General features: G+C 41.5%; 1 protein-coding gene across 1 annotated transcript in view; it reads left to right on the forward strand.

The window, feature by feature from the left end:
* Window positions 1-13,376, forward strand: part of elp3 (elongator acetyltransferase complex subunit 3) — a 37,603-nt gene that overhangs the window by 1,434 nt on the left and 22,793 nt on the right. Inside the window, exons 4-9 of the mRNA XM_034076591.1 lie at window positions 307-377; window positions 577-640; window positions 2,537-2,605; window positions 4,059-4,213; window positions 11,965-12,126; window positions 12,270-12,396. Of these exons, the coding sequence (XP_033932482.1) occupies window positions 307-377; window positions 577-640; window positions 2,537-2,605; window positions 4,059-4,213; window positions 11,965-12,126; window positions 12,270-12,396 (648 nt within the window). The remainder of the gene's footprint in view (window positions 1-306; window positions 378-576; window positions 641-2,536; window positions 2,606-4,058; window positions 4,214-11,964; window positions 12,127-12,269; window positions 12,397-13,376) is intronic.

A 13,376-nucleotide genomic window follows, 5' to 3' on the forward strand; every position in this document is an offset into this window, starting at 1 on the left:
CTTTGAGGGGTCTTAAAGACTGGATAAAGCGCTATATAAGTACAGTCCATTTACCATTTAAGCTAAGGGAAATTCTTTGTGTTAAGAGTTTCAGCGTTTGCTTGTGTACTATTATCTGTTTGCGTTATAGTTCATGCTGTATCCATGATGCGTAATGACGGTTCTCTTATCTAGGAATGTGAAGCAATCTTTGTTTTGTAAAGAAAGTCATGAAAATATCAGCCTACTAAATAGTATTGTCAAAGTGTTTTCACACGGGTTAAGTTCAGGAAATCACTCGGCTTAATCCTCGTGTCTTCTATCCAGATTGCAGTGGTTGCTGTGATGTGCAAACCACATCGGTGTCCTCACATCAGCTTCACAGGCAACATCTGTGTGTGAGTAACAATAGTCCGTGCAGATTTTATTTGTATTTTTTACTTGATCATTATGCACTGCTTGCAAGATTATACTCATTTAAATGTACACCATTTCAGAACTTGGCTGAAAAATATGTAAATAAACATTAAAGATGGGATCTGGTTGTTATTGCTTATTAACAATGTGTTTTTCTTCTCTTTCTGTTTACCCTGGCAGCTACTGTCCTGGAGGACCAGACTCAGACTTTGAGTACTCCACACAGTCGTACACTGGATATGAGGTACGGTAGTTTCATTCTGCCTCAGGAGGCGAGTAAAGCTTTTTATATGTAGATTTATTCAAACCGTTAACACGAAAATATATGTCAATAATGTAAGAAAAACTCAATATATAAAGAATCGGACATCAACCAAACACATTTCACATGAATAAATAGTCAAATATAATTACAAAAGATAAAGATAGTAGAAGATAAACAAGACAGTGACTATATACATATCAATTGTGAAGGATATACATTGTAACGGCCATTTCAATGATGGTCATATTTTGGTTGAGGCTTCACCGATGTGTGTTGTTTACTGTGTGTGCCATCGGGGGTCCCTGTCTGATTCCCTATGGCACCGGTATGTAGGGTGTGTGTTGTTCACTGTGTGTGCCATCGGGTGTCCCTGTCTGATTCCCTATGGCACCGGTATGTAGGGTGTGTGTTGTTCACTGTGTGTGCCATCGGGTGTCCCTGTCTGATTCCCTATGGCACCGGTATGTAGGGTGTGTGTTGTTCACTGTGTGTGCCATCGGGGGTCCCTGTCTGATTCCCTATGGCACCGGTATGTAGGGTGTGTGTTGTTCACTGTGTGTGCCATCGGGTGTCCCTGTCTGATTCCCTATGGCACCGGTATGTAGGGTGTGTGTTGTTCACTGTGTGTGCCATCGGGTGTCCCTGTCTGATTCCCTATGGCACCGGTATGTAGGGTGTGTGTTGTTCACTGTGTGTGCCATCGGGGGTCCCTGTCTGATTCCCTATGGCACCGGTATGTAGGGTGTGTGTTGTTCACTGTGTGTGCCATCGGGTGTCCCTGTCTGATTCCCTATGGCACCGGTATGTAGGGTGTGTGTTGTTCACTGTGTGTGCCATCGGGTGTCCCTGTCTGATTCCCTATGGCACCGGTATGTAGGGTGTGTGTTGTTCACTGTGTGTGCCATCGGGTGTCCCTGTCTGATTCCCTATGGCACCGGTATGTAGGGTGTGTGTTGTTCACTGAGTGTGCCATCGGGTGTCCCTGTCTGATTCCCTATGGCACCGGTATGTAGGGTGTGTGTTGTTCACTGTGTGTGCCATCGGGTGTCCCTGTCTGATTCCCTATGGCACCGGTATGTAGGGTGTGTGTTGTTCACTGTGTGTGCCATCGGGTGTCCCTGTCTGACTCCCTATGGCACCGGTATGTAGGGTGTGTGTTGTTCACTGAGTGTGCCATCGGGTGTCCCTGTCTGATTCCTTATGGCACCGGTATGTAAGGTGTGTGTTGTTCACTGAGTGTGCCATCGGGTGTCCCTGTCTGATTCCTTATGGCACCGGTATGTAAGGTGTGTGTTGTTCACTGAGTGTGCCATCGGGTGTCCCTGTCTGATTCCCTATGGCACCGGTATGTAGGGTGTGTGTTGTTCACTGAGTGTGCCATCGGGTGTCCCTGTCTGATTCCCTATGGCATCGGTATGTAGGGTGTGTGTTGTTCACTGAGTGTGCCATCGGGTGTCCCTGTCTGATTCCTTATGGCACCGGTATCTAGGGTGTGTGTTGTCACAGGAAAGGTTGTGTCTGAAATGGTTTTACGACCACAGTGATTGCCACAAAGGCTTGTTTGTTAAGGCATTAAATACAAATTGACTTTATTATGCACAACAACAATACAATAAATGGATAGTATTATTGCGCACCTCAATAAAAGCTACCGATTCATGAGTAAAACAACAACCGTCGTACGACACAGTAAAGCGCGTAAGCCAAGTCATCCCCGGGAGTTAAAACACCATAGTAGCTCTAGTATTATATCTATAGAATAAACAATATAAATACACAGAATTGTGTTAAATCAAAGTCCTTTTTCTGTAGTTGTTGTTTGACTTTAGGTATTTTATTTAAGTCTTGTTTTTTTGTTCTTTCTCTTTCTTATAGCCAACGTCCATGAGAGCAATCCGAGCCCGCTATGACCCCTACCTCCAGACCAGACATCGAGTGGAGCAGGTCAGTGTTACTCTAATTCCTTTTTTTAAATCATTTTTGTTAATGGTTCATGAATGCACGGCCTTTTACACAGAAACTCATTTCATGCGGGGACACGGCAGCCTCTGTTTCGTACATACCATTTGATTTACCTGAGGTTACTAAGTCTCTTGCAATAAGAGCAGTACACCATGAAGAAACAAACTCTAAACCGCATGAATCCTGCAAGTACATTAGCCATTAAATAAGCCAAACTTTGAGAATAGCACTTTCTTTATCGGCCAACTTGGGGTTACAACAGGTGGGATTGGTCTTCCTCTGCCATATCCTCAAATGAGCTTCTGTGCACTGATCTTCTTTACTTGAATACACGTTTAAATCATACCCGTTGATAATACATTTAGTATAGAGTCATGAGTGTCATGGCTTGTACCCTCCTGCTGAGACCTGACCCTAATTATGCCATTATTCAAATGCAGTGCTACATTATTACATGCAGCAGAGCAAAGCCTCCATTAAAGCAACAGTTGATGTAAAGATATGTGCCATCTGAATTTAGTTTTGGCTGGTCGGTCTTATGTGTAATCGCTGTTTTAAGTATGACTCCCATTTGATATGAAAGATATTAATATATAATCGATCAGACCTGTTCATGTAGAAAACTTTGCAGACAGAAATGCTCAGTCTCATTGTTATTAGTTATACTAACAAACTGCATGCGTTGTCTAATACGGTGTGCAATTCATCTAGTCACTTATTTGGTTGTATCAAAAACAGAATTCAATATAGATTTGTATTCCTTATTTTTTTGTTGCTAATGTTATCTTTTCGTGATGTATTGATTGCTGTGTATGACGAGTGTGAATCTTTCAATATCTCAAGATTAGATTCAAATTCAATTCTGGATGTTGAAAAAGTAACGCTAATGTCCTGCGCTTGGAAAGGTGGGGTTGCAAAGTATGGCTTGGAAGCAGAGTTAAGTGTGGATTACGTTATGGAGTTTTTATGTTTGATATTATCGACTATAAAAACGTCATTCATGCTGAACTTGCTCACACATGCTGGAAGTTGGGAATCGTTTCAGAATAAAGTAAATTTGTTCCCTATTCTATCTGTATTTGTATTTACTATGGAGGTTCTGCACATGACGAGTTGACATAGGTACATACATGCACAAGTCATTTGACACTTGATTGTTGCAAGGACAGAACATGATATAATATTTTCATGAATTAAATTACCACGTTTCTAAAAGAAAATCCACTAGTTTTCCATAGTTGATGATGAGGTTTTCCATATCAGCTGGTTCAAGTATCACCTGCAGGTTTCTGACTTATTTTATTCAAAGTTCTCACCAACAGTGTTCTCATAAGCGCTGATACGTGGTTGTTTACCTTCTACTTTTAAGACTGCTGAGGACTTTATTTGCGAGGAGTTGTGAAGAGTCGTGTGTGTCTTTGTGTGTGCCGTGCAGCTGAAGCAGCTGGGACACAGCGTGGACAAGGTGGAGTTCATCGTGATGGGCGGGACCTTCATGGCTCTGGCTGAGGAGTACAGAGACTACTTCATCAGGAACCTGCACGACGCCCTGTCAGGACACACCTCCAACAGCGTGGCCGAGGCCGTCAGGTAACAGCTCACTACAGGAGCCATTGTTCTCTACATGACACACAACACTAAAGAACACATGGCGTTACAGTTACTTAATAACACTTCACCTCTGGCTGGCAGAGAACTCACTGCTATAGCTTTGCTTCCTCCCCTCCACTACCATGAACAACTGTGGGGGAAACTTCTGTGCAGCAATGCAGGAGGAGGCACCGACTCAAAAGGAGACACGGGGAGAGCTGGAGCTCTGATGTCAAACACTGATGGTTTATTTAGGAGCTTCGGCCGGAGAGTTCACAAAACAAGTCCAAGAGCCAGAGGTTCTGACTTCACGGTAGAGTTGCCACGTCAATTCTGAAGAACTCTCCCCCAGACCCGTGTGTTTAGCTAGTTCAGAGAGAATACTCATCAGCTGACGCCAACAGGCAGGAACATAGAGACAGAACACTGAGAGCACAGCAGCCAAGGCTACAGGTGCCTCTGCTCAGTCAGGACAGTTTGAACTGATACACTGGGTCAAAGTTATGGGCCTTGGAAAATATTTCCCCAACAACAACAACAACAACAACAACCATGAATTTAACTCAAATGTAGATATTACCATATTTATATATGTTTCCTGCTATTGTGGAGCACTCTGAATCAAGAACATTTTATATTGAGTATTCTTGTGGTTCATGTCCTTAATACTAAGATACTGGGTGTTTCTCAATGTCGAGTACGCTTGCTTGGTAGCACATGTCTTCCGAGTCACTTGCTTCAGAAGTGAGGCAAGAATACTTCCTGGCATTCGGAAAACGAAGAGTGGAACAGGCGAGCAAGTGTGCAGGTGTGAGTCATATGAGAGGCCCCGCCTTGCCACAGATTTGGGGAAATTGGTCCGTGCGCAAAGCATTGTGGGGATTTTAAGACCGGAGTCTACACATGTGCAGCCTCGAAATTTCTCGCTACGAAGTACGCCGGGCTCGGTAGAATTTCAAGTATGCTGGACATTGGAACAGTCCTTCAGCTTGAAATAGTGGCTCTGGAGCAGCTTTACTCGACATTGAGAAACATGTATGGACTTGCTGCTGTTTATTGTTTTTATTGTTATTTAAGTTTAATTTATTTGATTATGTTTATACTTTCTTCCACCTTTAAAGATTGTAATGCATGTCATCTATCCATCTTGATAACATTTTTAGCAATTTTGACAATATTTGATATATTGTTTCTAAGTTCAGTAGTTCTCCACCAGAGGGAGTTATACTACCATTTGTGAAATTTCAACAACATTCATTTATGTAGCTTTTTTCCCTCAACAATAATACTTGACAGTAAAACATACATAATGCAGCTTTATTTACATAAACTTAAATAAAAAAGTGAATTGCCTCATTTTGCAATACAGTTTCCCAAATGTTAGGGGCATAACATAATTATAGGATCAATTACTCCATACAGAAGGTTATTTTTTAACTGTATCTGTTAACATTTTTATTTAAAGTGTATGTTTCAATACTCGCAAATATATTTATTCGACTGTTTTCTTTATTAGAATTGTAAACTAAAAAAAGGGTTTATAATATGGGAAGTATAATTGTATCACTGTTATATGAGCATTCAGACCTTAATGTGTTTACATCCACATGACCCTAACCTTCTGTCCATTAAACGCACCACAACTAAACTCCAAGAACCTTTCAGGAAGCTAACATATGAGGACAATCTCCACACGGATATATAGAATGAACCCATTCACGATCCAGATGGAAAATAAGTGAGGCCGCTCTCCAGGGGCGTTTCCTGGACCTGGAAACATTCGGGGCTTAGCCCACAGTTCATTAAGGTACATTAAGGTACCGGGCTACAGTGGAAATTTCTACTGCAACACTCCCCACACGCACATACACAGTACACCTGCGACTGTTACAATGGAGGCTCGATAATCAGCTCACGGCATATAGGTGTAAGCAGGGGTAAAGTGCTATTTTTTTATAGGTGGGTGGCGGACCTCATCTCCTCTAGGGGGGTCCTCACCTCCTCTAGGGGGGTCCGGGGGCATGCTCCCCCGGGAAGATTTGTTTTTAAATGTTGATGTTAAAAGCATCAATCTGGTGCACTTTGAGAGCAACATTAAGAGACATGGATACATCTTTCAACACCCATATGAAACAGAACTGTAATCAGATTTACTTTTTCTTTATGGATATTTTACAAATCACTCCCCTGTGACTGTGTAATGTAAGGTAGCTTCATGTCGAACACTGACAGTAAGTCAACATTTTCCAGAGGATTTTTTTAAATCACCAGGTAACGCTAAAAAATATAACATTTAGATTGTATGACAAAGTGTTAATTTAATATCTCTGGCTAGCTATAGCCACTTGCTAACGGTTTAGCTTACCCGCACGATTCAAAGTAACGTCAACAAAGTAGCTGTAATTTATGCTTTGCTTACATGTTCGCATAACTTGGAAGTTTACTGACATTTACGCACCTTGTTTACCTGGCTCAAGTGGTGGCTCTGGGGTTGTTGTGTGAGCCACCACTTGAGAAATTTCATATTTTTTAAGAAAAAATGTCTTATGTCCATCTTCAAAAACTCTGAGTCCGACTGACAGTTTAAACATTGTCACAGGATAGGTACCTGTCAGCCAACAAGACACGTTTATTTCCATGCAACTCTCTGGTGGTTGGTCTGGTGCCTTGCCTCTGTTGCATTCACTGAACACGGGAAATTACATTCCTGCCGTCCTCTCTAGTGTCATGATGAGGTTCAGGTAAAGCACGGTTAATGTATTATATTATTGAGGGAGAATTGTCCGGGGCTACAGAAAAAACCCGCTCTCTATAAGTCCTCTCCTCTTATTTCTCACTTTCCGAGTTTGGCCTGCTTTGGAAAGATTTTAGCTTCACGCCTGCTTAGTATGGATGAGTCGCATCTTTTTGGAGACGCTTCAAAGTCAAAGTAGAAATAGCCATTTGTTGAAGACGTCATACAGACCACTTGACCAAATAATGGCTTTTTCACAGGGCTGTTTGTTTGTCAGCGGGGGCTATTTAATTCCCTAGGGTCCGATAAGACCCCGAGAGAACAGTTTGTGTGTTTCCTCCTGTCTGTGTGTTTGCCACTGTATGTGTGTGTGTTTGCCTCTGTATGTGTGTGTGTTTGCCACTGGATGTGTGTGTGTTTGCCTCTGTATTTGTGTGTGTTTGCCTATCTTCGTTAAGATGCTCTGATTGTGGTAATTGTGGAGGCTCAGTTTGTGAAGGAGGGGATTTGGTGTGTGTGTGTGTGTGGTGTGTGTGTGTGTGTGTGTGTGTGTGTGTGTGTGTGTGTGTGTGTGTGTGTGTGTGTGTGTGTGTGTGTGTGTGTGTGTGTGTGTGTGTGTGTGTGTGTGTGTGTGTGTGTGTGTGTGTGTGTGTGTGTGTGTGTGTGTGTGTGTGTGTGTGTGTGTGTCGAGCGTCATGTTTGTCACCATGCTGCTCACCCGGTGCCCGATCTGATCGCAGCAGCGAGATACTCTGAGATAATAGGCTTTTTATTGATTCATCTCATACAATCTGATCGTCCTCTCTGGAGCATAAAGTTGTGTAATTGGTGTAAATCAGCCAGCAGACCGTAAAAGATGGACATTTATTGCCAGCAGATACAGAACCAGAAGGAATATGCGCTGGCATGCGGGGAGCTAATGGTCATTGGAGCAGCTGGGGGGCGGGGCAGTCTGACAGTCTGCCCCCTGCCTTGTGTTGTTTTGGGCATTTCCATCAGTGACTCAAATAAGTGGAAAGCAGCAGAGGAGTCAGGCCAGAAGAAGCTCTTGAGATGGAAAGAAGGACCAGGGACGGTTGTGCCTCACTTTCTACATCTGGCTGCTCCTTGCACTGCTTTATTGATCCTTTTAGATTCTATTACATTTTTACTGCAGGTTATGGGACCGAACCACAGACCCATCATTGGCAGTTAGGCACACTACAAGAAAGATAACATTTAAAAAAATACCTCTCTACTGTATAATCGTTTCAGAATCCTGAAGGATTGATTGATTTGTTCTTTCTTTTTTCCCATGTGTTTGTATTCTCTATGAATGTGTTTTCAAATGTATAGTCACTTTTCTACATCTGGCTGCTTTTGCTTCTGTATTGCTTCTTCCGTCAGACTTGCTGTCTGAGGTTCTGTTTCTAGGTTAAGAATGGCATCCTATTATTTAAGGCTGGAGGGATTTCGAGCAACTATTCTAGAGCTTTTACTGTAGATTGTGTGACGATATTGTGGGTTTGACCATTGACGCTTTAGGGAAATATTTACATAATGGACACATTTTAATAAATAATGAATATTGTGGATATCATTACCAAATAGTTAAAGGCAAATATTTGGACAATCTGGTAAATTCCGAAATTGTCATCTGCAGCCTTTTACAACCAGGAAAATACATGATATAATTACAATATCTATTGGATAATGGTTTGATGGTCATACATACGTGCACATTGTTTTGTAAGAGGGAATTAGGGAGTTGGCTTGTGGAGAGATGCAGAGGGAGTTTGATGATGACTCATGTTGCGCAGCTGGTGACTGCTGTATTGTATTATTATCTGATCATCGGAAAGTATGCTTTTTACAATAATATCACATGCTCAGTGGGAAGTATCTATGTGTGGGTTGATAATTGAAGCAATCATCTGGCCTCCGGTAAACTCAAGGTGAAGACATATTGACATAAAAAGAAATGTATAAACACTGATTCAATATTTTATATCGGAGTATATAAATACCATCAGTTAGGACTCTTATGGACCAAGAGTCTCTTTAAATAAAGATGATGATGATGATGATGATGATGATGATGATTATCCATAATGTGTGTTAGGGCTTCACTATATGAAGATTAAGACTGACTGTAATATCCCTTAGGGGAAGTTCAGTTCTTCTATATGAAGAACATATGAGTGAAGTGTTGGAATCACACAAAAAGGATATTTATTGCAATAAACTGATATTAAAGTATATTTAGGTTTTTTCAGTGGGCTGTCAAAATGCTTGTTGAAAAAATATTCATTATACCAACATTAATTGACAAATAGATATTAAAGGTGGGGTAGGTAAGTTTGAGAAACCGGCTCGAGATACACTTTTTGTTATATTCCATGGAATGCTCTTAACGTCCCGATAGCAATGAATACATTAAGTGCTTTGACAAAAAATCCATACAAAAAACGTCATCTGTGGAAGCCGTAGCGCTGTAAAAAGCACGACCAATCATCTGAGCCGGCTAAAGTGACTGGATGGCCTACCTGCCTGTCAGCCGTCCATCTGGGCATAAACTGATCTCGTGCCCTCATTGGTTCGTGCGTGTTGGAGGAGGGGCTCTGTAAGGAAGTGACATTTCTTCCGGCTCTGTATTTTCAAATTGTAGCGCACTCGAGCTGCTTTCTCCAAAATGACCCCGCCCTTAATACTAACCTGTAAATAAAGTGGAAATGATGACTTAAAATGTTATCGGATGCAATAATCTACACCCCCTATGAGTCATGTTTTCTAAATGACTGAACAGTGTAAGTATTTAACTTGCTTTTGTCACAAAGTAAACACCCATTAATGTCTCGTTTCACATTTTCATTACACACATTAGTCTTCCCATCCCTCTTGTTTCATGTGTTGCATTAGTGTGTCCTTTAATGTGAGGTTAGAGTCTGGATAATGAGCTGTGCACAGCACGTAAATAGATGCTGCTTAATGATCCCAGCATACGGAACACTCCAGCGGAGTCAGTTAGGCTAAAGAGTCAGATTTAAAATATGGTACAAATATCAAAGCAGGAAGTATATCATATTGCCATGTCATCTCAGGGATTGTACACCTGCCATCTGACTTGGATCTGACCTTATTCACCTTGAAAATAAAGTAAACAATATCTACCTTTTCTAGGGTCCTAACCAGAGACTGTAAATATAGAGGTCATAACAGTATGTTATTTTTCTTTTATATATATATCTAATATTGTGTATTCCTAGGATAAATAAAAAAACAGACTTTAGTTTCAGGTTTCTCTTTAAAGATAATGTAAAATATGATGATATAGGACATTTTACTGTGTACTTTTTTGGTTTAGTTTTTTGCTTTCTGGTGTTTTATTATTACCAGGCCCAGTTAATGACATAGTTAAATTCCTACCTTGATCTTTTTATGTTTTTCTAAGCTCTTTAAATGCATCTTCCATTAAATTCTTAGTTATTTTTCCGAAATGTTAGAGGTCTTTACCCATAAACGCTGAAATTAGATGACTCGTAAAAAGGCTACGTTCATTATTATTTTCAAATGTGCTCTGCTGCTTCAATTAATGATGTATTGGGCCCAGGGCTCTCGACTAACTTTTTTCCCCATCCTCCCGGAAGCGCCCCGAAATACAATCTAAGCCGTCCCGAAATGAATGTGGACTGTCCCGAATTTAAAATGTTAGTTTTTCTACATTATCATTAGTTAAAATCATTCAAAGTGACCTTTAATATAAATAAAACATCAGACAAATCATTAGATGATAATTCATCAACCTTTCTATTTGAGTAAATCATTCAATCACATAAACAAAGGCCAAATATATTTAAACAAACACACAAACGAGAAAATTACTCTAATATTGAATCTAATCAAGTCCCATCCAATTAACAAAAACATCCAACACTGTGTCCTGAAGACAGAACCCAGAGTAACCACTAACAGTCTGACAGTCTGTAACACAGTCAGGAGACCTTTACAAACGGCCCGCCCCCTCGCACATAGACGGGAGAGAGAGATCTCTCGCCCCGCCCCCTCGCACACAGACTGGAGAGAGAGATCTCATCTGGATTGGAAAGCTCGAAAATACATCATAGACGCATGTTTTAGTCTTATTGCGTATTAGAAACGGAGTTGGTGAAAGTAAAACTGCGATATAATGTGTATGTAGCAATAATACATATGACATATATTTTTTAAATGTCTCCTGTACCGATAAAAAGTCCGATAACGTCGGAGCCTAACGTTACCACTGTCTTTAGTAATTCCGGCCCGGGGCTCGGTACCCATCCCTACATGGGGAGAGGCGCAGCATATTGCTAAAGGACTAAATACGATGGAGGGTTCTCTTCTCAGCCTTATTACCCATAGGGGATGAAGAGGAGTAAGTAAATAAAGAGGCCGGCGCTCCAGGGTCTGGTTCTGCTGTGCGTTTTTGTGATGTAACGGTAAAACATTTCAGAATTCCTCCACGGGATGCCATTGTCATTGTACATCACTCAACCCGTGAAATACACACACTCAGTACATAGCTAGACCCGCGAATTTGCGGGCACAGCTGTAGCTACGTGTGTGTGTGTGTATTTCGCGGGTTGCTAAATGTTTTGTGTGTGTTTATGTTGACAAGGAGGTTTAATAACTGCGTGCTACACAAAACGTGCAGTCGGTTTCATTTTCATCGCCGTTTGTAGTAGAGTTAGCAGGGTATTTTTATTTTAACTCTCGTCCCAAATATTTTTTATCCTCCCCGACACAATTTTTTTCGGCCCCGGGACGACGGAAAAGCTCGAGCCCTGATTGGACCTTGTCTGCGTACCTCATCCAAATCATTATTGAATTTGTTGGAAACTAATGCATTTGAACTGTTTCTGTGTTCCTCACCCATTCAATGTAAAAAATTACCAATGATATCGTATTACAAGCAGATATAGTAGAAATGTGTGACAGATTGTTTCCTGCAGGGACTTGTAGGGCAGTACGAACTGAAATGACGGTTTGCTTTCTCCTGCAGATACTCGGAGCGCAGTAACACAAAGTGTGTGGGAATCACCATCGAGACGCGGCCTGACTACTGCCTGAAGCGACACCTCAGCGACATGCTGAACTACGGCTGCACCCGGCTGGAGATAGGGGTGCAGAGTGTGTATGAAGACGTGGCCCGAGACACCAACAGGTGAGGAGGGAATGAACAGATGGAGATAAGAAAGCAGACATGACGTTATGGCAGCTGGTCTGATGGTGTTTGTAAAGGATAATTGACTTTCCATTCCACCTTCAGGCTTTATATTTTCCCTTTTGTGCATGCGTTTCTTCCAGAGGCCACACGGTGCGAGCTGTGTGCGAGTCCTTCCAGCTTTCAAAGGACGCTGGCTTCAAAGTGGTTGCCCACATGATGCCGGATCTGCCTAACGTGGGCATGGAGAGGGACGTGGAGCAGTTCATAGTAAGCACTCATAATTATTACGTTACCTGACATTAAGCGGATGCTTTCATCCAAAGCAACATACAAACACTTCAATACTGTAGATGGCTACATGCCTACGGGAGCAACTTACGATCAATCAATAAATGAAATTGTAATTATATAGCCCAATATAACAAATGACACAATTGTCACAGGGGGCTTTAGAGTGTGTACAGCAGGGCTATTCAATTAGTTTGGAATGGGGCCGGTTGATGATCCAAAGCAAGGGGCCGGGATGGCTTGAAATATGAGCAATCATATTAAGAGCTTCAGATACAGTAAATAATACAACAGCGTAGTGGAGTGCATATATTGTGTTTAAATCAAACAACATCGCCCCGAGGCCTTTCTAGATCTAAATGGCAAGTTCAGAACTCAGTAGGTCGACATGTGAAGCTGATTAACCATCAACATCATTTGATTTCATTTATGTGAAATGATCTAATCATTCACGCAGAGATGCAATCAATGACAGGAGTTGTCATTACAGTAGCTAGTAGGTGGGTTCGAAACCCGAGCCCGCCGAAGTTTTCAGGCAATGTCTTCCCCTCTATCTCTCAATGTCACACCCTCTCTAGAATAAAGGCACTCTGGCCCAAAAATGTTTTTTATTATTTTTTAACATTATCCTCAAAGGGCCAGTAAATATCACCCTGGGACCGGATTTGGCCCGCGGGCCGCCAATGGAGTAGCCCTGGTGTACAGCATACAACACCCTCTTTCCTTAGGAAAGTCTACAAACAATGAATGGGTCAAAATGGAAGAAAACTCCCAGGATGGATGTAATAGTTATCGTGCGTAAAGATTGAAAATATAATACATTTACAACATAGACAATCCAAATGTTAAAAACGATAAAGTATCTTGACCAATAAAACGTAGAAATGTTAACTGCAAGTCCTGGGGATTGAACCTCTGTCCTTCTGATTGGTAGATGACCAATTATTAACGCTTACCCT

Source organism: Pseudochaenichthys georgianus, chromosome 24 (genome assembly GCF_902827115.2).
Source record: "Pseudochaenichthys georgianus chromosome 24, fPseGeo1.2, whole genome shotgun sequence".
NCBI classification, from domain to species: domain Eukaryota; kingdom Metazoa; phylum Chordata; class Actinopteri; order Perciformes; family Channichthyidae; genus Pseudochaenichthys; species Pseudochaenichthys georgianus.